Source organism: Aedes albopictus, chromosome 3 (genome assembly GCF_035046485.1).
Source record: "Aedes albopictus strain Foshan chromosome 3, AalbF5, whole genome shotgun sequence".
Taxonomy (NCBI): Eukaryota; Metazoa; Arthropoda; class Insecta; order Diptera; family Culicidae; genus Aedes; species Aedes albopictus.
Window position 1 is genome coordinate 277,665,318 of NC_085138.1, and position 25,519 is coordinate 277,690,836.

The window sequence follows — 25,519 nt, forward strand, 5'->3', positions numbered from 1 at the left end:
AGCTTCCGGTGGAGGAGTATTTCATACTCAGCAACTGGATGCCAGTACAGACGCTGTTTGAGCTGTACCTTCTTGGTGAATAGACGCTCGAGACGTACCTTCTCAATTTAGCTGAAGTCAGAAGGTCAACAGTGCCCAGGCTGCTCTACCAGCAAAGCACACAGCTCTTAGCTGGCGGTCTTTGTCATCGCTTGACCCGTGGAAGCATGAGGTAGGAACTTGTGAGGACCAGAGCTACATATGTTGGACGCTCTCCGTTACGACTCACCATTTTGCAGTCCATGCTCGCCCTCAGCCATGGTATAAAAAGAGGTTCCAGTCCACAAAGAATTAAAGGATGGCCGAATAGCTAGGATATTTAAAAGGCGTCATGCGGGGTTTCAGAAGGCTTTCTACAGAGTTTCAGGCAAGGATGTTTTCGATCACCTGACAATCGTTTGACTCATTTGTCCATAACTCAGTTCAGAAGCCTAATATTGATGTGTTGTGTTTGGTTAAGTTGTAGATTAGTGTTTTTCCTATAGTTATCACTAAGGACGCCATATTCTAACTCTAATATTTACGGCGTAAAAGTGTTAGTACCACCTACTCTTACTAAACGATCGGATTTTTCGATCGTTCAGTATGAGTAGGTAGTACTAGCGCTCTAGCGCCGTATATATGAGAGTTAGAATACAGGTACTCTTCGATATAACGTACAAAAAACTTTTCTCTTTGTACGTTATATCGAAGTGTACGCTCTATCGAAGCAGACAAAAATTTTATATTTTTTATGCTAGTTTTGATGTATTCGACGTGAAATTAAACTCAAATAATGATTTCGGTGAAATTTACAAAAACAATAATGAAAAACATGGGTTTTCACGAAAAACTCATTTCGTTTATTGTGCTTCGATATAACGTACATTTTGCTTCGATACAACGTACACAAAAAAAATCCCCTAATTGTGCTAATTTTTAGTAACAAGGCTAATGCTGCAACACAGCATTGATTTGAGTAATTTCGTAGATTATCTGGTGGTTATTACTGGAAAAAATGCAATTTTTCAATGGTGTACGTTATCGAAGCAAAATGTACGTTATATCGAATTCGCTTTATCGAGGGTACGTTATATCGAAGAATACCTGTATTAAGGAAACCATATTCTAACTCTCATGATAATTATAGGGAAAATACTAATCTATAACTTTGCCGAACACAACATTTCCATGCTAGGCTTCTGAACTGAATTATGGACAAATGAGTCAAATGATCGCCAGGTGATCGAAAACATCCCTGGTTTCAGGAAGAGGATGGTGGGGTTCAGAGGCGTTTCAAGGGATTTAATGTCGTTTCAGGGGGTTTTATGGGGCTTCAAAGCTGTCAGATGAGTTTCACGGGGTTTCTGTGGAGAATCAGAGGCGTTTCAATGCGTATCAGGGCGTTTGATGAGGTTTTGGAGGTGTACCATGGAGCTTCAGGTTTGTACATGGATATCAAAGCATTTACACATTAATAAACTAATGTTCATGGGTTCGATCCCAGCCCCGGTACTTTCGTCAGTTGCTCTTTGCCCTGAGAGCAGCTGACACTGACCCTCTTCTGAGCCCATGGCTCAAACGAATCCGGATATTTGGACATTGGCGAATCGGCAACTCATAATCCCCCATTCGGACTGGAAATAGGAACAACCAACAGCCACACATCCTCGTGCTCAACATTCTACCATGATAGGCTAGACAGTGAAAGTAGCGCAACGGCAACCAGTTCGGTATACTACAATTAGAATAGAATAAACCTCTACAGAGCGCATCCTTCAGTTTTATTTTTAAATCTACCCAACAAATCTCAACGATGTTCACACTTAATCAACAAATATTTTCTTCTCGTATCGACTTTTCGAACCCTCTAAACAGAATACCCTTTTCAATTGAGTGTAATCTTGTAAAGAACTAGAATAGGTTAAAATTTACGAAAATAAAAAGATTTAAAAAATAATGTGATCAGTTGTGTATTTTTCAGTTAGAAAGCAAAATGCTTCAAACATTCTGAAATTTAAGACTTACAATGGTACAGAGCAAGAAATGAGCATTTAGTATGTAGCTGATGCAATAATACTGTATCCGCACTACGGGGTGTTATAGCTATTTCCCAGTGCGACGTGATTATCTTCGGATGACTTTAATTATATGTACATATTGAAGCATGGAGGGCTCTCCATGCATTAGACATTTTCCCATTCATTTGACTACCGAAGCCGACCGAACTACATTGAAATACCATTTTCGTCCAAATTAATTCCTCTTTCTAATTATGGTTACCTCTATGTTTGTTCTATTCCATTTCCCCTCGCTTCTGGACCCTACACTGATGAAAACACCGATGCCGGCGGTGGTGATGGCGATCATCATGATGGCGATGATGGTGACATATTCCCAACTCGAAACCCGGCCGCCGCACCCGTGGACTGGACAAGCAGCAAAGCCAACCGAAGTTCGGAAGCCGTCCGGATGCTGGAGCGATGCATCAAGCTGGAACCACTATTCACCGCGGCTTATCTGGAATTGGTGAAATTATACAGCGGTTTGAAGGCTGGCCAGCTGTTGCGGCGAGTGGTCCAGCTGAACCCGTACGACGTGGACCTGCGCCGGCAGTACGGCGACTGGCTGATGGAGCAGAGTAAGTTATTCAAATTGTCTAAACGGTGGCTTCCTGCAATATATCCGATGCGGGGACGCTAAAACATACATACCAACCTAAAACACTGATGGCACTGAATGATTGAGCGATGGATGGGTCTGGGTGCTCGCATGTTTCCGGGAAGCAGTTTGTTGACGGGTAGTCCTAGGTTCCTATGTTTCGTACACTTATCAAGTTTCAATCAGTTTTAGCAACATTGATGCTGCCAATTTCCGCACTGTAATTTCGCTCCGCTAGAAAAATCTCTATTTTCCGGCCGCAGTATTATCTGAAACATACATCTGCTACCATGGGTAAGCTCTCTACGTATACTATCATTTTCCAATCTGTAGATATTGATTTGTTTGCTAAAGCTGTAGCCGAGATTGGATGTATCGTCAAAACATTCGCCCTCTTTCCGCTCTACACTGTGACCGTGTTCACACTAGCGTGCGCAGTGTAGGGGTAGGCGGGGCAATATGGACACCCTAAGGTTTTTGCTAACTTTACATGGCAAGATGTCAAAAAAGTTTAGTTTTTGATACATGTATCCTTTTAAAGTCTATTTAGCATCTATTGCATAAGAATGCTCACGAAGAAAAATGATTTATTCACTTCAAAAAATGTTTTGAAAAATGTTAGTTTTTCATGACCGTCTTCAAGCATACGGGGCAGAATGGACACCCCCATGGGGCAATATGGACACCATGAGACTTTTACGAATTTCGTACATTATTTACACCTATAAAGTCATTTCATTACAAAACAACTATTATGGATGAATAATACGCCGAAGAAGTTCATTTTTGTTCAGTTAATTTAAATTCAGGCTGTTTTGGATTAAGCTTTGTTTTTGTCGGCATGTACAGCTGTGCCTAGAACAACTATTTTCCACTTCTGTCGTTTTTTGACCAATTTGTTTCACCCTATGTCTACTATAGTGAACATTTAACCGAAAATATACTGAAATCGAAGAATTTGGTTGGCTTGTGATTTAGGTTTTATTTTTCCCTTGCCGCTTCTTTCAAAAAGGTGAGTGTCCATTTTGCCCCAGCAGCAGAAGATTTTTCCAAACTTGATTTTTGATATAATAAAGAAGAAAATATAAACATGTTAATCATGTAAATACAGCAAAACTACTTGCATGTGTTCTAGAAATATCAGGTTTTAATCGACCTGCAATAAATTAATCACTAAATCTTATTTTAGATGGTGTGAAAATTATAATTTCCATGCACAAAAAACGGAGGACGCAACTTTTTCGTGTAAAATCAAGTATAATTTTAATTTCGAATGTTTATTTCCTGAAACTACGTTTTAGACAAATGGACTATATTCTCCATTCATTAAAAGTTCAAAAAAGTTCGCATATTTCAAAATACTGAGGGTGTCCATTCTGCCCCGGGTGTCCATAATGCCCCGCCTACCCCTAATACTTATAGCGGTTCACTGAACCATCTAACACGTTGAATATTTTTTTGAGTTTTATAACAAACTCAAAATGATCTTGATAACATGAATGGCACTGTACACAAAGGCTGCTAAAACTGTTGCAAATTTTCATCATAAATCGGTACAATCTTCTATTACTATGATAAGGTCTTTGTGGAAGACTAGATTTGGTTAATTTGAAACGCTAAATGGAAAAATGCGTTCTATAATGCATGTATGTTTACCATCTCTGCTACGCTCCTGGTTGACCGGAGCGAGCGACGAAAGTGGACGTCCAATCGACATCATCCACTTTGTCCGAAGTGTACACACGTTTCGTATTGGTACTACTTGCATCCTTTCTGGATCCATTTAAGCCATCTCGAGTGCTCCTCAACGTCCAGCTGCTTCCTGTGTGGATGGGCGTCGTGCGAATGTGCATGAATGTATGTATATCGAACATATGTATCCTCTTGTCTAGGCAAAGGGAGCACAGATTGAGAGCTCTCCCACCATGTGCAAATATTTAGTTCCGGAAATTTCCCAAACTAATGGTGGTTTTCTCTGTCCTTTCCACGCCTCGTCCTGATCACCATCCCTTTCCACCCGATCGATCAAATGTACTTTCAGATTTGCTGCTGGAGGCCATTGTCCAGTACCAGGAAGGTCTTAAAATAATGGAAACACATCAATTATCGGTAATCGGAGCCTGTCGGGCGCTTCGCCGGCTCGGCCAACACTCACGACTCCATCAGCTGATACTGAGGTAAGATAATTGACTTGGAGGCACACTTTGACAACAGCACGATGCATTTCCGCATGCACTGCCCATAGATAGGTGGAAGGCAATCCTTCATGTGTGGCACGTTCGACGCCCAGTCTGGGTCAGCCTTGGGTGTACTATTTGGCTTTCGAATGGATCAACTGGGCAGACTGGGCCTTATCAGGATATAATTACCTGTCATTATTGGTGCCTTCACAACTCATTTCCTATCGCTTCGAACGATCGTCGAGTGCTGAAGCTAGAGGTTTTCTATGGAGCTGCATTCAAAGCTGCCTAGTAATAGGAACACGCCTCAGTTAGCCGTATTGTGCCTAACGAAAACAATATCGGTTACTGAAATGGGATCCAATAATCACGTTCCTATCAATTCTGTTCGGCTCCATGAGGCATACAATTTACCACTAAAAGTGGTTGATTGATGCAGTGTTATCGGTTTCTGATACAACGATTCAGCCAGAACCTCGTTAGATTTCACACAATTGAACTCATTCATATTGTTAGCATTTCGAAACTGTATAGATTATTTACCAATTAGCTTCATTTTTGCACAATAGTAGGTACTTACTTTGTTAAAACTGAGCGCCTATTATCCAGAAGGAGCAGCTCAGTCTGTTGCTTATGTTAGGGGCGGCTGATCGAATCTAAGCTCAAATGTGCATGATGGTCCTCCGAAATGTGGTTGGTAACTCACAAGCCGTAAAACATTTGGCATCGGACAATAAGTAACAGCCCAAGTAACCAATGCTATTGAAGCTGTACGTATTGCATATTTAAAGCGCATATATTGGCATACATTGCCGTACAGTAACCGTTAAAGTTAAATTAAAGCGGCAAGTGGCGCCATTATTGCTGACTTACAATTATACTGGTATAATCGTAATTCAACATGTGCGTTGGTATATGCGATAGGTACAGCTTCAACAGCGTGTTTTTTTACTGCGACCAGTTTTTTGATCTATTGTGGACAGCGTGGTTACTTGGGAGAACAATACCAACGAAGACCAATGGCAACAACCCCAACGACGAAATAGGGCTTCATTGGGAGCACCCGCATACTCGCCTATCTACTGAAGGACCGCGGTTTTGGCCTCGTAGCATTGCAGGAAGTGTGTTGGACAGGATTTATGGCGCGAACTTTTAGAGATATAATTATATCATCTAACAGAGCTGCAGTAACACACATGAGCTACTCAGTTGACTGCTAGAGCTTGTACGATACGGACGTAATTTTCTCGTTTGCTATATACATTTCGCGAAAACATAGGTGCTAAAAGAGAGAACACGTTGGTGATTGATTTTAATGTTCTACCCAAGCACATACACAAATGCCATACACAAATTTATGTGCGAAGAACTGAAACTGGACATTGATCATGTAACAAACATTCAGTTTCACAATGTGAAAAACTGTGTCTATGTTGAGATGATCGACATGGACACAGCCAGACGGTATCAAAATGCTCACAATTTGCAGCATATTGTGAAATGTGAGGAAAGTGTTTACGAAGTGCCGGTGTATGTGGATGATGGCGCAATCAATGTCCGACTGCATGATTTGCCGCCAAAAACACCATCATCGGTGATAGATGAGCACCTGCGACAATTTGGCACAATCATTTCCATTAGTAGATAAAGATGGAAGCACAACTTCCCTGGGCTCTACAACGGAGTTCGGGTGGTGAGAATGCAAATCACTCAGCCAATCCCTTCGTATGTTACCATTGACGGTGACATTACACTGATCACGTTTCCAAATCAGCCTAAGACAAAAAAAGGCTCATCCACAAAGCTGCAACAACGTAGCACCACGAACCTCAGCGAACACAGCAGCATTATTTGCCGCGGCGGACTTCCCCCGCTGCATACTCCGCAGAAAACTAATCCAATCCCAGCCTCGAACAACGTGGATCATCTGAAACAATCGGAGCGAAATAAGAAGAAAAGCAACCTACAGACAGAACGCGACGACGATGACGATAGGAGCTCGAACAATAGCGAAACCGAAATAACGGACGGTGAGTCTGCCGAAACTCAAGTACATAGCTAACAAGCGACGGCTGTCAGCGGACAGAAAGGAAAACTGGAGCAACATTTGAAAAGGGCATACAAGCATTGGTAAACAATGACTTCAGACGCCGCTCCTGAGCCCCCATCAGCTTATTCACACAAACTCGGACCGTTATCCGATAGAGCAAACATCGATCTTTCGGATAACGGTGTTTATTCGCGTGGGAGGGCTGCTGTTTGGCCCTACAGAGCGTTTTAGAAAAAAGACACAAGACCTCTTGGGCCCTTTTCAAATGTTGCTCCAGAAAACACCCCAAAACGAAAAATGAATAACCAGTGTAGCCAGAGTGACGGATCTGAAGAAAGCTTGGATGAGATCGAAGAAATATTGAAGAAAATTCCGATTATCAATTCCCCGGTATTGACTAGAAGTAAGACGAACAAAAAGAAGTGAAAAATGTTTGCATTGTATATATTAAGTTAAAAAGCAGAGACGAACTAGCCAAGGGCTGAAAGTCTCTTTAATAAAGATATATATACACATGAGCTACGAACGAAATCTTCACGCATAGCACTCTCCCCGCCGCAAGCACTGATGATGGAAAGGATGCATTCTATGCGCAGTTCCATCCAGCTCCAGTACAACCGCAGTCCAAATCACGACGTCAAGCTCATCATTAGAGACCTCAACGCTTAGGCAGGCCTGGAGGAGAAATTTGACCGGTGGATGATTGGAAATTTAAGTGCACACCAGCTGATGAACGATAACGGTCTACGACTAAGGGAGCATCCATAAATGACGTAGCATTTTAGGGGCAGGGGGAGTATGGGATTGTGTGACTAGCCATATATTAGGTATGGGAAACAATGTTACAAGAGAAGAGGGGAGAGTAAAAACTCGGCCAGATTAAGCTACGTCATCTCTACGGACGATCTCTAATTGACTTCGCTGCCTCTAAGAACTTGACCAGACGTAGCAGCACCATTTTCCAACACAGCCCACCATATAAACCAGAAGATCACCACAGCAAATGGAATCGCAAATCGATCACGTTCCGATTGATGTCCGGTTCCGATTGATCAACAATGTGTGGTGACCGCCACATCACATCCTACGGGGCTTTTTTATAAACGACGTAGATCAACTTCCGACCATCTCAGACGTTCCCCTCCACCTCCCCTGACTTTGTCCAATCAGAACAATCTGAAAATTTGTAAAACGTCGCTAAGAAAAAGTGGAGTGATAGGAATTGGATCTGCTGTGCAGTAGTATGGGACAAATATCAAATTATCGCTCCAGTCGACTTTTTCGATTCCATTTAGGCCCCATATGAACTGTGCAAAATTTCTGCGCAATCGGTGAAACTATAATTTAGCGCAAACGGTTCCAAGTTTTCATAGGATTTGCTATGGGAAAAGTTACACTTCTAGATAAAAAATCCCAGAGGTCGCCCCTTGTTTCCTTAATTCAAGTCGATCAACGCTTCTAGTAGAAAAATCATTTATGAAACTTTCCCTCAAAGACCGCAAAATGATTGGATGCTTGTGGAAAAAGTTATTGATTTATTACCGATTAGTGATCCAACGAACGGCTTTTTGTTTTGTTTTATTAGCAGCACTGTAGCTGCTGCCATGGCTGCTGCTGTTTCTGGGGGTGGTGGTGATGCCACCCGCCACCCCATGCAACAACGGCAGCAGCAGTGCTGCTGATAAAGCAAAACAAAAAGCCGTTCGTTGGATCACTAATCGGTAATAAATCAATAACTTTTTCCACAAGCATCCAATCGTTTTCCAGTCTTCGAAGGGAAGTTTCATGAATGATTTTTCTACGAGAGGCGTTGGTCGATTTAAATTAAGGAGACAAAGGGTTACCTCTGGGATTTTTTGTTTGAAAGTGTTACTTTTCCCATAGTAAATCCTATGAAAACTTTGAACCGCTTGCGCTAAATTATAGTTTCACCGATTGCGCTGAAATGTTGTATAATTCATATGGGACCTAAATGGGATCTAAAACGTCGACTGGAGCGAGGATTTATTTTTTTTTTTCATACAAGCGTGTCCCATACTACTGTGCAGTTCTTAAGAAACATGGAAGTTCTACCAGAAGCTCAACACAACCCGCAATGACTTCTTTGTAACCGGTAGGTTGTCTAGGGGCTACCGCTTCTCATTCGCATACAGAAGGTCCTGGGTTCAATTCCCGGACCATTCCTCCTGGCTTTGGGACAGAAGGTCAAAGGAAAAAGGTCGAATGGACAAAAGGTCGATTGGACAAAAGATCGAATGAGACAAACGGTCGAATGAGACAAAAGGTCGAATGAACAACATTTTTGGTAGACTAAGGTACCAGCTGATGTGTCTCACTTATAAGAAAAAAGATTTGACTTTATTGTTGTTTATTAAGAGAAACATCATAGTGCAGTTATAAAAATCATATGCATTTCAGCCATTAACATTTCCATAGGAAATTTTTCCTTCTTTTTTATAGGCTGTTCTTTCAAGCTGTGCTAAGGTAGTATTTAAAGGAAATTTAGTTTGATTTTTTGTTCAGGAATAATTCCTTCTTAAATTTATAGGCTGTTCTTTAAGTTTTGTTACTAGTAATTCAATCAGGAATTTTGCCTTCTTTTATTTAATAGCTGTTCTTCCTAACTATACTGCAGAATTATACATTAATTGTGCTTAGTGTCCATCCCCTTGTGGATTGATATGTGATTCCTATGTATTACTCCTATAAATAAACAATTTCGTTTTGTTTGCTCATATAGATTTGTTATTCTCTAATTCATTCAGTTTGGCTTAATGAAATCCATTGCAGCGATTGTAGTTTCAAATGACAATATTTCAATCTATGATTTATCCTTCTTTTACCTTTCAAGTAATTGTTTTCGACTTCCATCAATAGCATTATGTTCTATCATACATACATGGGCATTTATTTCAAATTGCAATGCGGTAATAAATTGCAGCATATAAGTTTATACAAGTTTTCGTAGACACTTTCCTATGTTTCGAAAATGTTTTTTTAAGTTGCTGAATAATTTTGGAATCTCTGGTTGTATTATTTTCATCGGATTTTTTATTGTAGTTTTCTGATCGCTTTTTCATGTCTTCAATTTATCTTTTGTCCGTTTAACCCTTTGTCCTTTTCGACCTTTTGTCATAGATTCGCAGCAGTAGTGAGTACAGAGCCTAGACCTACCACCAAACCAGTTTAGCTTACACGCCACATGAGATTGTCATACCCACACGCAGGGCCGGATCTAAGGAGGGAAGGGCCCCGGGCCCCCACATTTTAGGGGCTCCCACAAAAACCATTTTTGCTTGCTTAACATTAAGTTTATTTTTCATTTTGCTCAAGTAATGTTTTTTTTTTATTCTTTATTAAAGTGATTTTCCTCCGTAGGAGGGTTCATCATCTGCTCAAGTAATGTTCAAAAACAAAGAAAACTTTTTTGACACATTCCACGCACTTTTACACCGCGGTTTCCGAACTTCATTGAACAATATTTCCAGGCTTTTGCTGTCGATTCTGATACTTTTTGCATCAAAATGAAGGTAATTACTTATATTCTTCGAATAGTATTAGAAACTTTAAATACTGCTTCTAGAAAGTAGGAAATTTCTTGTCGTTCGGTCAAAATTCGTCATTTTTTTGCGATGGAGTGCCGTTACGCTGTATTTCTTGATTTCTTTCGAAGTACTTAGGTCCAATTCGCAATTAAAAAGTATAAAGAGAATCTGCTATTCAAATCTGATCGTTTGATATGCTGGTTAGCATGTATTGAACAACAAAACAATTTGAGGAAGCAAAAGTTTGATTCTCACGCAAAACGTAACGCGTGGAATGTGTCTTTTGCTCATTGCATTCGAACTTCCGAGGGGCTTCCACATCAGCTCCGGCCCCGGGCCCCCAGAATCGTTAATCCGGGCCTGCCCACACGCCACACTATATTTATAATAAATTATTTGAAAAGTAAACTTTCTTAGTTTTTCATACGTTTTCCGCGAAGCTCCTCCGGTTAAGTAGTGTGCCGGCCCTGATACCCAGCTCAAGGAATCATGCTACTGAGCTTATCCGGTAGTTATTTTAAGAGCTACTGTGGCTACGGACCAGCCCTGTGTTACGTCGTGTCGAGAGCCGAAATATGCTAGACGAAAGCTGTTTGACACACGAACATGAGGTAAATCCCGAGCAGAAGGGCAAAGCTTACAAATACCATACGAAGAGCAACATGTGCTCTAATACCTAAAATTGTTATTGCTGCGTTATTCTACGAAATGTTATGAGAACATCATAATAACAGTTGGAGGTATTTGAGCAGAGTTTGGTATTGATGTAGTATTTGTTGGTATAACAGTGAAAATAACCGAATAACAAGATTTGCTATTAGATCATGAAGTCATCGAACAAATGAAACATTTAATTACAAGATATGTTATTAGCTTGTTATTCAATAACTTTGGAATAACAAAAACAGCGCTTGAAATTTTAGGTATGCATTCATTATTGAAATAACAATACTTGTTATTTTCTAGGTGTTATTTATACAAAATTTAGGTATTCGTTTTTGTTATTTTGCCTCTTATTACCACCTAATGAAGGGCATATCAAGGTATGGTAGTATTTAAGATAAATACTTTGATATGTTATTCACTTGTTATTTTCGTTTGCTCGGGATGAAAGGTGGAAGTAGAACGTGGAACACGAGAAATCAAGGCAATAATGGAGGATACGATCACAGCAGCAGTAGAGAACAGAGCTGGTCCAACTCTCAAGCTAAGGGAAATTACGATTGCTATTCACCGGCTGAAGCCCAACAAAGCAGCTGATAAGGATGGTGTCATAGGAAACCAAACAGCTACCGAAGAGTGGAAGTAAAGCGACTATTTGGAATGTTCAGAGCAATCATCGTTCTGAGTTTCACCTACCAAGTGCTATCTTAGATACCAGACAGCCGCTTGATAACGGACAAGATCTTCACTGTATGGCAAATCCTCTAGAAAGCTATCAGGTCCTAACGCATCATCTTCAAATTCAAGACGGCATACGATAGTACTGACGACAAAAAATCTTGGACGAAAACGGCTTTCTCGGGAAATTGACCAGCCTGTTCTCGTTGCTTTGAACGATGCACAAAACTGCATAAAAGTTTTGGCTAACCTAGATTAGTCGAATCTCGACAGGGACTGTGGCAAGTAGACGAACACTCATGCCTTATCTTTAACATTGCTCTGGAATATATAATGCCACGAGCACAACAGCCGGGATACGATTTGCGACAAAATCGGTCAATTTGTGTCCTCCCTATATTTGAAATGGTGACAGAGCTGACCCAGTTAACATTTTGTGCTGTATAATTTTCTTTATGTATCACCATATAAGAGCCAATTCACTCGTATAAGATGCACTAATCTGCTCTATACGTACCAAAGTGGAGGCCATATATATACTTCTACCGACTGTTCGCGATTCCTTTTGATCAGTATTAAGATGCATCAAATCATCGAAAAATACGATGAAGAACAAGTTTATATCATATCTAATGCGATGTCCCTAATTATCGACAAAAAATAAAATACCGACACCTGGTCTCAAACTCACAACCTTAAGATCCAGCGTCAGATACTATACCACTGTACCAACTAACCTGTCTTGAATTACCAATGAGTTTTAACCAATATACAGTGTCGGACAAAATAATAAGACCACCGGCCATTTTTCATACAAAATGGCTAAGTTTGACGATGTGATGCTCGGTTTCTAGTGATCCGATTTGGCTGAAATTTTGACAGTCGCCATGGAGTAACGTGAATTTGGATACGTATTAAATTGATTGAGTTCTGTTCACTACATCAAAAGTTACAGATATACGAAACGACAAAATAATAGGACCAATTTCAGATTGCCATGACCAAAGAATATATAAGAGTATCTGATGCTTGATTATTAATATACTTGTACTAAAATTGAGGATGCCATTTAAACTTGGTGACATTTTTATTGAATTGACCACAAATAACCATCATGAAAATCTGTTGTTTTTGTTTTGTCGCACCGTATATCTGTAACTTTGGAAGTGGTGAACAGAATTCATTCAATTCAATACAAATTAAAATTCCCGTAAATCCATGTCAGCTGTCAAAATTTCAACCAAATCGGTTTACTAGAAAGCGAGCGCCATATCGTCAAACTTGACCATTTTGTATGAAATAGGACCGCTGGTCTTATTGTTTTGTCCGACACTGTAAAACCAAGCCTCCACGTACCAGTGACATGCTATGTGATATTTCCATGAATGCGAGTTAAAACTGAATAGCAATTTCCCTAAGTCAAAACGATTCCGTTCAACATTTTTATGATCTGATAGTAGCATATTATGATCTGTCAGTTGTAACGAACTCGAATCACGGTATTTACGACTAGAAGTGTTGTTTACAATTTGGCAGTGCGTGTACGTCGCCGTCGTCGTCGCGGAAAAAAAATCGCTGATTTATGGTCTCGCGAATTTACCAGTTGCGGCCGGGTAAAACCCTGAGGGACAAAGATTAGTGCTTCGTTTGGTATAACCATCAGCTACGGAAGACCCACAGGACATGTGCGGATTACGAGTGAAAGCAAAGGCTGCTGCTAGCCAAGAAGAGTTTTATTCTGATCGGGAGAAAACATCAACGCCCAGTGGGCGTCGCCCACCCGCTTCTGTTACCAGCTGATTTGCAGCGTAAAAGTTCGGAGCTAGAGTTGAAATTCCGAAATAAGACGGTTAGTACGAATGCGGAGCCGTGGCCAAACGGCTTGTCGTGCTTGAGTGTATCGTGGATTGTTTACGTATTTCTCCGAGTCGACGGTGGGAAACTGGCCAGTTTAGCGAGTGAACGGGTCGATCGGGGCTACGAATCACATGAATTTAGAGGACCCTTGGTGTTTTTTTCCGGATTTCAGCGGGTACAACCAATTACTTGTAAGTACTGCCATGGATTTCTAATCATCAATGCAATAATTCGGTGCGGTGGCGGGCAACACACTTCGCAATTTGGGTGTCGGTGAAAAATTTTCACTAAGTCGCTGCGACATCGTTCGACAGTTTTTGATCTTACATATGATCTGTAAGCTCAAACCACTTCCAGCGATTTTGAATCATGTTATTTGCGGCATGTTGTGATTCCAATTCGAAATGTTTTAAATGAATCGCAATGGTGATTTATATACAAATTGGTTCAACGTTTTTGCAGCAAGATTTAGCTCATTTTGCGATTCTGATTTTTGATGCAAGTAAATCCGATATCACATGCACATCCTTATGCGATACGTGGTTAACTGGGGAACACCCGCTTGAAACGCGATCCAGCAAAGGTCTGAATATGTTATTAAGCAGAACCGAACACCACAGGATTCGTCTAGCATAGATTTACCTTCAAGAAGGTAGAGGAATTCGGTCCTCCTCGGTTCCGTGCTAACGGCTGACAAAAACGAAGACACAGTATCAGCCAGGGCATGTGGTCAGAAGTTTGTAAGAAATCCGGAAAGTACGATAAAACGTGGAGCATAGCGGACAAGTTATGCCAATCAGGTTTAGAGTGGTTGGGCGAGTATAGGACGTTCCCGCGGTTGAGGAGAAGCAGCAGTGAACCGAAATGTGTTGCATCTAAGATGAATTTTCGTGTTAGGATCACTTCGATTTTTAAAGTAACCAAATTGAACTCGACAGAAATAAAACTTCAATGTGACTGAGAAACTAATAGTTATTTATGTAACGAGTTGCAAAAAGTTGATTTTTTCAGTACGAGTCGTACATTTATCAAACGAGGCTTGCCGAGTCAGATAAATACGAAGAGTGCTGAAAAAATCGAGTTTTGCAACGAGTTCCATACTAGTAGTTTACGCAACAAGGTGCAGAATGACGATTTTTACAGCACGTGTCGTACATTTATCCAACGAGGCTTGCCGGCTTGACTTTTTCATTATACAACTCATTTGAGTTGCATAATGTTCATAATGCAACTCAAATGAATTGCATAATGAACTTTATGCAACTATTTTTAATTATGCAACTCATTTCAGTTGCATAATAAGCCAGTGCGGAAAAGTTGGCAATTATGATACTCAAATGAGTTGTATGAAATTGAAATTATGATACTGAATTGCATAAAACATTTTAATCCATTCCTTAGCTTGAATGCAGAGCTACTGTGCTCAAACATCCATGTGCCACTATGGCTGCAGCCCGGAAGCAAATTCTTCCGAGAAATGCATTTCCATTGCCAGGATTGTGAACCATGAAGTTATTCCACTACGTGCTACCGGAACCTTGATCGAAACGTTACACATTCTATGTACTTCACCGTTCTGGAGTTTTTCTCTACATACACTATATCATCGACTGCTATGGAGAAAACTGAAAACATCATGCATAGACGAATGGTCAGACAGGCACACATTCTTTACTACAGTGACTAGCTGAAATAGCTTAACCAGCTTTCTTCGAGTAACTACAATCAGGGATGGAAAATGTCGTAAAAACGCCATTTTGTTATTTGCTGCCGTGATAAAAAACTTTACCGTGATCAGAAAAAAAGTGGAAACTTTTATTTTGATCAGCTTGTTTTCAGCCGCCAGTTTCTTTCAGGCGTCATCGATCCAACATGTCTACTTTTATTTCATAGGAAATTTGGTCAAAATCCCTGAACTCTTCCAGAAATTTCTCCAGGGATTCCTTCAGGAATTCCTCCAGGGATTCTTCCAAGTATAAATCTCAGAAGGAGCAGAAACCTCTGAAGGAAATTCGGTCAAAATTCCCGAACCCTTCCAGAAATTGCTCTAGGTATTCCTCCAGTTATTCTTCCTGAGATTCCTATAGTAATTCCTCCAGGAATTTCTGTAGTAATTACTCTAGGGATACCTCCAGTAATTCCTCCAAAAATTTCGTCAGGGATTCCTCCAGGGATTCATCCAGAAATTCTTCCAGGGATTCCTCCAGGAATTCCTCCAGGGATTCATCCAGGAATTCCTCCAGGGATTCCTCCAGGAATTCCTCCAAGGAGACCCCCAGGTATTCCTCCAGGGTTTCTTCCAGAAATTCCTCCAGGGATTCTTCCAGGAATTCCTCCAGGGATTCCTCCAGGAATTCCTACAAGAATTCCTCCAGGGATTCCTCCAGGAATTCCTCCAGGGATTCCTTCAGAAATTCCTCCAGGGATTCCTCCAGGAATTCCTCCAGGCATTCCTCCAGGCATTCCTCCAGGAATTCTTCCAGGGATTTCTCCAGGAATTCCTCCAGGGATTTCTCCAGGAATTCCTCCAGGGATTCCTCCAGGAATTTCTCCAGGGATTCCTCCAGGAATTCCTCCAGGGATTCCTCCAGGAATTCCTCCAGGGATTCCTCCAGGAATTCCTCCAGGGATTCCTCCAGGAATTCCTCCAGGGATTCCTCCAGGAATTCCTCCAGGGATTCCTCCAGGAATTCCTCCAGGGATTCCTCCAGGAATTCCTCCAGGGATTCCTCCAGGAATTCCTCCAGGGATTCCTCCAGGAATTCCTCCAGGGATTCCTCCAGGAATTCCTCCAGGGATTCCTCCAGGAATTCCTCCAGGGATTCCTCCAGGAATTCCTCCAGGGATTCCTCCAGGAATTCCTCCAGGGATTCCTCCAGGAATTCCTCCAGGGATTCCTCCAGGAATTCTTCCAGGGATTCCTCCAGGAATTCTTCCAGGGATTCCTCCAGGAATTCCTCCAGGGATTCCTCCAGGAATTCCTCCAGGGATTCCTCCAGGAATTCCTCCAGGAATTCCTCCAGGAATTCCTCCAGGAATTCCTCCAGGAATTCCTCCAGGAATTCCTCCAGGAATTCCTCCAGGAATTCCTCCAGGGATTCCTCCAGGAATTCCTCCAGGGATTCCTCCAGGAATTCCTCCAGGGATTCCTCCAGGAATTCCTCCAGGGATTCCTCCAGGAATTCCTCCAGGGATTCCTCCAGGAATTCCTCCAGGGATTCCTCCAGGAATTCCTCCAGGGATTCCTCCAGGAATTCCTCCAGGGATTCCTCCAGGAATTCCTCCAGGGATTCCTCCAGGAATTCCTCCAGGGATTCCTCCAGGAATTCCTCCAGGGATTCCTCCAGGAATTAATCCAGGGATTCCTCCAGGAATTCCTCCAGGGATTCCTTCAGGAATTCCTCCAGGGATTCCTTCAGGAATTCCTCCAGGGATTCCTCCAGGAATTCCTCCAGGGATTCCTCCAGGAATTCCTCCAGGGATTCCTCCAGGAATTCCTCCAGGGATTCCTCCAGGAATTCCTCCAGGGATTCCTCCAGGAATTCCTCCAGGGATTCCTCCAGGAATTCCTCCAGGGATTCCTCCAGGAATTCCTCCAGGGATTCCTCCAGGAATTCCTCCAGGGATTCCTCCAGGAATTCCTCCAGGGATTCCTCCAGGAATTCCTCCAGGGATTCCTCCAGGAATTCCTCCAGGGATTCCTCCACGAATTCCTCCAGGGATTCCTCCAGGAATTCCTCCAGGGATTCCTCCTGGAATTCCTCTAGGGATTCCTCCAGGAATTCCTCCAGGGATTCCTCCAGGAATTCCTCCATGGATTCCTCCAGGAGTTCCTCCAGGAACTCCTCCAGGAATTCCTCCAGGGATTCCTCCAGGAATTCCTCCAGGGATTCCTCCAGGAATTCCTCCACGGATTCCTCCAGGAATTCCTCCAGGGATTCCTCCAGGAATTCCTCCAGGGATTCCTCCAGGAATTCCTCCAGGGATTCCTCCAGGAATTCCTCCAGGAATTCCTCCAGGGATTCCTCCAGGAATTCCTCCAGGGATTCCTCCAGGAATTTCTCCAGGGATTCCTCCAGGAATTCCTCCAGGGATTCCTCCAGGAATTCCTCCAGGGATTCCTCCAGGAATTCCTCCAGGGATTCCTCCAGGAATTCCTCCAGGGATTCCTCCAGGAATTCCTCCAAGGATTTCTCCAGGAATTCCTCCAAGGATTCCTCCAGGAATTCCTCCAGGGATTCCTCCAGGAATTCCTCCAGGAATTCCTCCAGGGATTCCTCCGGGGATTCCTCCAGGAATTCCTCCGGGGATTCCTCCAGAAATTCCTCCGGGGATTCCTCCAGGAATTCCTCCAGGGATTCCTCCAGGAATTCCTCCAGGGATTCCTCCAGGAATTCCTCCAGGGATTCCTCCAGGAATTCCTCCAGGGATTCCTCCAGGAATTCCTCCAGGGATTCCTCCAGGAATTCCTCCAGGGATTCCTCCAGGAATTCCTCCAGGGATTCCTCCAGGAATTCCTCCAGGGATTCCTCCAGGAATTCCTCCAGGGATTCCTCCAGGAATTCCTCCAGGGATTCCTCCAGGAATTCCTCCAGGGATTCCTCCAGGAATTCCTCCAGGGATTCCTCCAGGAATTCCTCCAGGGATTCCTCCAGGAATTCCTCCAGGGATTCCTCCAGGAATTCCTCCAGGGATTCCTCCAGGAATTCCTCCAGGGATTCCTCCAGGAATTCCTCCAGGGATTCCTCCAGGAATTCCTCCAGGGATTCCTCCAGGGATTCCTCCAGGGATTCCTCCAGGAATTCCTCCAGGGATTCCTCCAGGAATTCCTCCAGGGATTCCTCCAGGAATTCCTCCAGGGATTCCTCCAGGAATTCCTCCAGGGATTCCTCCAGGAATTCCTCCAGGGATTCCTCCAGGAATTCCTCCAGGGATTCCTCCAGGAATTCCTCCAGGGATTCCTCCAGGAATTCCTCCAGGGATTCCTCCAGGAATTCCTCCAGGGATTCCTCCAGGAATTCCTCCAGGGATTCCTCCAGGAATTCCTCCAGGGATTCCTCCAGGGATTCCTCCAGGAATTCCTCCAGGGATTCCTCCAGGGATTCCTCCAGGGATTCCTCCAGGAATTCCTCCAGGGATTCCTCCAGGGATTCCTCCAGGGATTCCTCCAGGAATTCCTCCAGGGATTCCTCCAGGGATTCCTCCAGGGATTCCTCCAGGGATTCCTCCAGGGATTCCTCCAGGGATTCCTCCAGGGATTCCTCCAGGGATTCCTCCAGGGATTCCTCCAGGGATTCCTCCAGGAATTCCTCCAGGGATTCCTCCAGGAATTCCTCCAGGGATTCCTCCAGGAATTCCTCCAGGGATTCCTCCAGGAATTCCTCCAGGGATTCCTCCAGGAATTCCTCCAGGGATTCCTCCAGGGATTCCTCCAGGAATTCCTCCAGGGATTCCTCCAGGAATTCCTCCAGGGATTCCTCCAGGAATTCCTCCAGGGATTCCTCCAGGAATTCCTCCAGGGATTCCTCCAGGAATTCCTCCAGGGATTCCTCCAGGAATTCCTCCAGGGATTCCTCCAGGAATTCCTCCAGGGATTCCTCCAGGAATTCCTCCAGGGATTCCTCCAGGAATTCCTCCAGGGATTCCTCCAGGAATTCCTCCAGGGATTCCTCCAGGAATTCCTCCAGGGATTCCTCCAGGAATTCCTCCAGGGATTCCTCCAGGAATTCCTCCAGGGATTCCTCCAGGAATTCCTCCAGGGATTCCTCCAGGAATTCCTCCAGGGATTCCTCCAGGAATTCCTCCAGGGATTCCTCCAGGAATTCCTCCAGGGCTTCCTCCAGGAATTCCTCCAGGGATTCCTCCAGGAATTCCTCCAGGGATTCCTCCAGGAATTCCTCCAGGGATTCCTCCAGGAATTCCTCCAGGGATTCCTCCAGGAATTCCTCCAGGGATTCCTCCAGGAATTCCTCCAGGGATTCCTCCAGGAATTCCTCCAGGGATTCCTCCAGGAATTCCTCCAGGGATTCCTCCAGGAATTCCTCCAGGGATTCCTCCAGGGATTCCTCCAGGAATTCCTCCAGGGATTCCTCCAGGAATTCCTCCAGGGATTTCTCCAGGGATTCTTCCAGGGATTCCTCCAGAAATTCCTCCAATTATTCCACCAGGGATTCCTCCAGGAATTCCTCCTGGGATTCCTTAAGGAAATCCTCCAGGGGTTCCTTCGAGAATTTCATCAGATATTCTTCCAGAAATTTCTCCAGGAATCAGGGATTGCTCCAAAAACTTCTCCAGGGATTCCTACAACAATAATGTCTCCGGGGATTCCTCATACAAATTCTCCAATGATTCCTCTAAAGATTTCTTCAGGAATTCATCTAGGAATTGCTTCAGGATTTTTCTAGGAATCCCTCGAGGGGTTTCTCTACTGGATTTCTGGACTACAGTTTAGGAGAGTCTGAATCTATCTGGCCAGGATGCTTGAAATTTGTATAATAATAAACACGTTGGAATTGATACGAACATGTTCTATAAGTTCTATTTATCACCAAAAATGTTGTAAATTTGATTTTTTCTACTTATAATTCATACGACAATCCAAACATTTCTCGAACAAATAAGCTTTTTTCTTTTGGAACTCACTGTATCCATTCCGAAGCACCTTCGAAAAAATCCACATTTTCTAACCAATAAATCTGTGTTTCTATCTTTTTTCTCATCTTTCTTTCCCGCAATCGCAATCTCAATCGCCTTGCACCACTGCAGATGGCAATTTATAGTGCGCTTATCGAACGGTGGCATTCCGATACAGACCGAGATCTATCTTCGTGATTGGAGCCTGAAGCACGAGCTCCGGAACCGGGCCATGATCTACGATGTTGGCGGAAGCGGGGCTGCGACAGGTGGTGGTAGTGGCGGAGCAAGCAGTACTGGGCCCAATAGCGCAAGCACCCGAAGTATTTCGCATGGAAGCAGTCACAGCAGTGGGAGAGGGTCGGATGTTGTCCGGGCGGAAGGCAGTGTGGATTGTGTAAGTTTGAAGATTGAATGTCAATTTGTTTTAGTTTTGTATATTTGAGGACAAGAAGGGATGAGTAAATCATAAAGATTTGTGCCGCGGGTTGCTGACTGGGAGAAATCTTACTGAAATTCAGAAGGAATTTCAAGTTGAATACTGAAGGGATTTCTGTAAGTAATGTGGGCGATTGTTTTATTTTTTAGCATACTTCATTGAGATATTTGTTCTTGGTAAACGACTGGAACTATGTTGATCGGATGAATTTGGCACTCTCAGTCTTGAAAATCAAACGATTTATTTAATTCTGCCCGACGTTTCGGCCATGGGATGTGGCCTTTTTCAAGGGAAAAACTATATTTAGAAAAGGGGGGGTTTGGTTGGTCACAATAAAACTTCTAAAGTTCTTAAACTAGTCTTACTTGGTCTATCGTTTTTGTCCTAAATTGTCTGGTTTTGTGGTTGTCGGTTGGTCATGATCTGGGCTTCTGAGGGTTAAATTAAATTAGTGGTCAACATACATAAACTTTTACTATTTTATCCTACTTTTGTGGTGATTTTGTGAGAACTTTTATCATTAACTTTGCACAGTACTACTACTTGATCCACCAACGACTGTTTCAAAATGGTGAAATTGATTGAGCTTTTTAGTCTAGTTCTTAACCCTATGTGTTGCTATTTTCATCGTTTTGTCTAGATCGTCTACTTTTAACATTTCTGATGGTGTGTAGTATTCCAGCGTAAGTGGTATTGAGGTTGTCTACGTCAGTTTTATAGTTTACTGTGTTAGTCTGATTTGAAATGTGACACATCTCCAATATCGGGAGATCTGAAGCTCTCCGTGTTTGATCTAGGATGGTTGTTTTGGTTAGGTCGAATTCATGATCGTGGTCAATGGTGTGTTTCATTAGTGCAGTCATTTCCTTAAGCCTACCTATCTCTTCGTTTGCATGTGTTGTGTTTACTTCTACAAGTCGTTTGTGTTTGTTGATGAGTGTTTAGTGTCCACTGAGTCTTGTTTTTAGTTGATTTTTTGTCATTCCTATGTATGTCGTTTCACAGTCTTTGCATGTTGTAAATAACATTGGATTGTTGTGTTTTAGGAATTGGATCTTTCACCTGTTTAAGGATATTTTTTGTTGTTTTTATGGTTGTGTATGCTAATCTAACCTGCGGATAATCTTTTTTCAGGCTGTGTGCGATGTTGCTAGTGAGTTAAAATATAGTTTTTTCCCTTGAAAAAGGCCACATCCCATGGCCGAAACGTCGAGCAGAATTAAATAAATCGTTTGATTTTCAAGACTGAGAGTGCCAAATTCATTCATTGAGATATTAATCATTTAACTTTAGATATATTGCAACGGAGATAATTGTAGGGGCGTGATATAGATAGTATTACTGTGGTTAATATTTCCTCAAATTTTCATCCACAGGGTGCATCTTTCGATGTTTGCTCAAGTCCCACCGATCCAGCCGTTCGCAGTCACTCGTCAGTGGAATCCGAAATCAGCATACGAATCCTCCGAACGCCTCACTGCAACCTTTCGGAACATCTCTCGGGATCGCTTAAAAATTGCAAAATACCTCCTGGGTCACCATCGTCGCCGTCACAGACGGCGTCCCGTGTGAAGTCGTCGTCATCCCGAGGAGGAGATGGTAAAACTACGGGGAAGCATAAAAAGTGGCCTAAATCGCGCCATAAGAGCAAAGGACCCACGCCTACAGTGACAGACTCATCGGCTTCGTCGGAGCTGGAACCTAGCTCGGGTGATTTGAGTCCCCTGTTGGTGTCCAACATACTGGATAAGCTATAACCTTAGGTAACAGCCAGTTGATGCAGAAAACGAAAAACGTGACTTTCAACAAAGGGTTTTACAAAGCCAAACAAGCCTAACCAGCTCATGATTAGCAACAATACCGAGCCTGGTCTAATCGCTTAATTTTCAAACGAAGAAACCATGTAAGTATTATTGATCAAATATTGTAAATTTGTTTCGATTACGAATCGGCCAAAAAAATGGTGCAATGTACAGTAACAGAAGTAAACTCAATCGATAATAAGTGATACATTTGGATAAGACTAACTTAGCGATAGTTATTTAAGTTGCTAGCCATAGGAATTCAGCCATGCAATGTACGATAGCTAACTGCTACGAAACTACCACAAAGAATAATGTTTGAGAGTGAGACATGCGACATAAGGTGTAAGAATACTATTAGAATAGTGTTTATTTTTTTAAAACCATACTGTAAAGATTTTCATGTGTATGATATGGGAGCGAAAGCAAACAACCTGGAACTAGACTAGAAAGTTAGGCTAAGCTCATGCGCCGATTCTACGGATTGTGGAAGCGGTAATTGCCAAGTGATAAATCATGACAAAAACATAAACTAAGCTAAAGTCCGCGGGAATGGAAACGATTGTAGAGCTAAATCTAAGACTGGTGAATAGACATTCAAATACATTTAATGGCGATGGGTTTTTCAAAAAGATGTGTGGGCAGGGCATTGGGGTGTGTCATTAATTATATGGAGCAATTTAAATTTTGTTAAATCTAGGCGGACCACTTTTTTAATTCTTCAATCACTTAACCTAATTTACAGCTCTATTGTCCACTAAGGCACTGCATGAGCTATTCCAATTGGAAGCTGTACTTACACACTAAGAAAAAGTCGCAGAATTCTGTGGAATACTTCACCGAATCTATACTGTAAACCGAGTTTCCACAGATCCTTCTGCGAAATACAAAGCTTTTAGATCCAACTGTCAAAACTTCAAAGAACATTCGGTGAAAGCAAACAAACACACTAAGAATAAATCACAGAATTCTGTGAAATTTCACCGAAATCTCAACAGCAGAATTTTCGGTGATCTGTTCGGTGAATTTTAATACACCGAACATACTGTAAAGAATAAAACTGCTCATCTGTTAAATTCACCGAATATTTCGGTGAAATATTTTACAGATTTTCTGTGGATTAGTGGTTTATTTGTGTGGGATTCGCCGAACTTTCGGTGATTTTTTCACAAATTTTCGATGTTTTTCTTTCAGTTTAATTTCTTCACGGTTCACCAAACTATTTTGTATATTTTACATTTTTTTCAATCAAAACTAAAATATTTTTTTTATTTGTTTAAAAATGTTTTATTTAATGTTCATGTTAATTGTTCAATGTTGATGTTCAAACGTACACAATTGTCAGCACTTAACTAGTTGTTTTTGCATGACCATTCGCGGTGTTGCAACGCGATTTCATATGCGGGTCCTTCTTGCGGCTTGCCCGAAAGAATCAACAGACTGCAAAAACAAACATTTGTTATTAATGTGTAATTAGTACTTACGGAAAATACCAACCAGTATCTCGTGTTGCTGTTGGAAATCGTCCAGTTTTTTAAGTTTTTGTTGTTTTTCTGCTGGTTTTTCACTAGATTCACCATCACGAGATAACAATAAAAACATATCACTTTTTGATAACCCGCATTTTGGACGACTACTGTTTTACAGAAATTCGGTAAAACTCACAGTATACGGTGAAAATGTTGATGTTCACCGAAACATATTGTGAAAATTTCACAGAACTTGGTAGTTTGATTGACTTCGCCGAATTTTCGGTGAAATTTTGACAGCTGGACTGGGAAACCATGAATTTCACAGAAAGATCTGTGAAAGCATATTTTACCGTTTAGATTCGGTGAAATCTTTCACAGAATTCTGCGATATATCCTTAGTGTGAAGTATACTTTGTACAGCGCCTAAATGTATTCTATTCTAATTGTACTATATCGAACTGGTTGCCGTTGCGCTGCTTTCACTGTCTACCTTATCATGGTAGAATGATGAGCACAAGGATGTTGATGTGTGACTGTTGGTTGTTCCTATGTCCAGTTCGATTGAGGGTTTATTATGGGTTGCAGTTCGCCGACGTCCAAGTATCCGGGCCCATTTGAGCCATGGCGGGCTCAGCAGAGGGTCAGTGTCAGCTGCTCTCAGGGGGAAAGGGCAACTGACGAAAGTGCCGGGGTTGGGATAGAACCCATGCTTATGAAGCAAACGTGTGACCAATTGCGCTACGGGCCACGGTACTGACAGACCACTTTTTCGAATCCATTTAAAATACAAAACAATGTTTAGGCCGACCGAGTTGACTACGGATTGTGTTTTACTATAGGGGTGGTGGGGGTAAAGTGGACAGGTGGGATGAAATGGACAGGGTACAGTTTCATGGCTTTTATTGTTTTTCAAAATGTTTCAACGATTGAAGCTTATGCCTAAGCATGAATCATTATATTTTTGCTGATCTTCCCGAGCAAAATGGAATAACAACAGCATAAGGAGCTGTGTTATTTGTGTAAAATAACTGAATAATAGAATCGATGATTTTTATGTTATTAACATAACACATTATGTTATAAACTTGTCTGTCATAAGCGGCAAAATAACAAATATAATAACAAAAAAATGTTCTTGGAAAACCATTTTAATAACTTGTTGTGTTAGTTTCAATAACAACTTAATAACAGTGAATTTGGAAAATATTTCAATAACAAATTTAGATATTAATATGTTATTGATAATAATCGGGAAGCAAAATTTGTTATGGTATCAAAATCGTAACTAAATAAATTTTGATACTTATTATTTAAAGTTATTCACTATGTCTCACAAACCCACCAATAACATGAGTATCAAATGATCGAAAAATACTATATTCATATTCAGAATCAGAATAAATTAATCATTTTTAAAGAATGTAAACAAAACTTCCAGAAATTTCTTTGAGAGTTCTTCCACGAAATCATTTACAGTTTTTCAAAGACTCCTCTAGAAATTCCTCCAGAATTATGAGCAGA

At 42.0% G+C, this 25,519-nt stretch overlaps 1 protein-coding gene and 1 long non-coding RNA gene across 2 annotated transcripts; one reads left to right on the plus strand and one right to left on the minus strand.

Moving 5' to 3' along the window:
• The first annotated feature begins 2,224 nt into the window (after positions 1–2,224).
• On the plus strand, positions 2,225–23,537 carry LOC109401617 (uncharacterized). Its single transcript, XM_062860960.1, has 4 exons — positions 2,225–2,659; positions 4,721–4,856; positions 20,418–20,682; positions 22,101–23,537. The coding sequence occupies exons 1-4, from the start codon at positions 2,491–2,493 to the stop codon at positions 22,479–22,481; spliced, it is 951 nt and encodes a 316-aa protein (XP_062716944.1). The 5' UTR covers positions 2,225–2,490; the 3' UTR covers positions 22,482–23,537.
• LOC134292150 (uncharacterized) lies at positions 20,895–21,731 on the minus strand. The gene is made up of 3 exons (XR_009999493.1): positions 21,214–21,731; positions 21,090–21,155; positions 20,895–21,021 (listed from the first exon to the last, which is right to left on the minus strand). It is a non-coding gene; the product is annotated as an uncharacterized LOC134292150 (long non-coding RNA).
• Positions 23,538–25,519: the final 1,982 nt, after the last annotated feature.

Bases quoted from the DNA above. Each gene is read 5' to 3' on its own strand.
- LOC109401617 (XM_062860960.1), top strand. From the start codon at position 2,491: ATGCTGGAGCGATGCATCAAGCTGGAACCACTATTCACCGCGGCTTAT. The intron at 2,660-4,720 runs GTAAGTTATTCA...ATGTACTTTCAG, and splicing joins CGACTGGCTGATGGAGCAGA to ATTTGCTGCTGGAGGCCATT. The intron at 20,683-22,100 runs GTAAGTTTGAAG...TTTCATCCACAG, and splicing joins CGGAAGGCAGTGTGGATTGT to GGTGCATCTTTCGATGTTTG.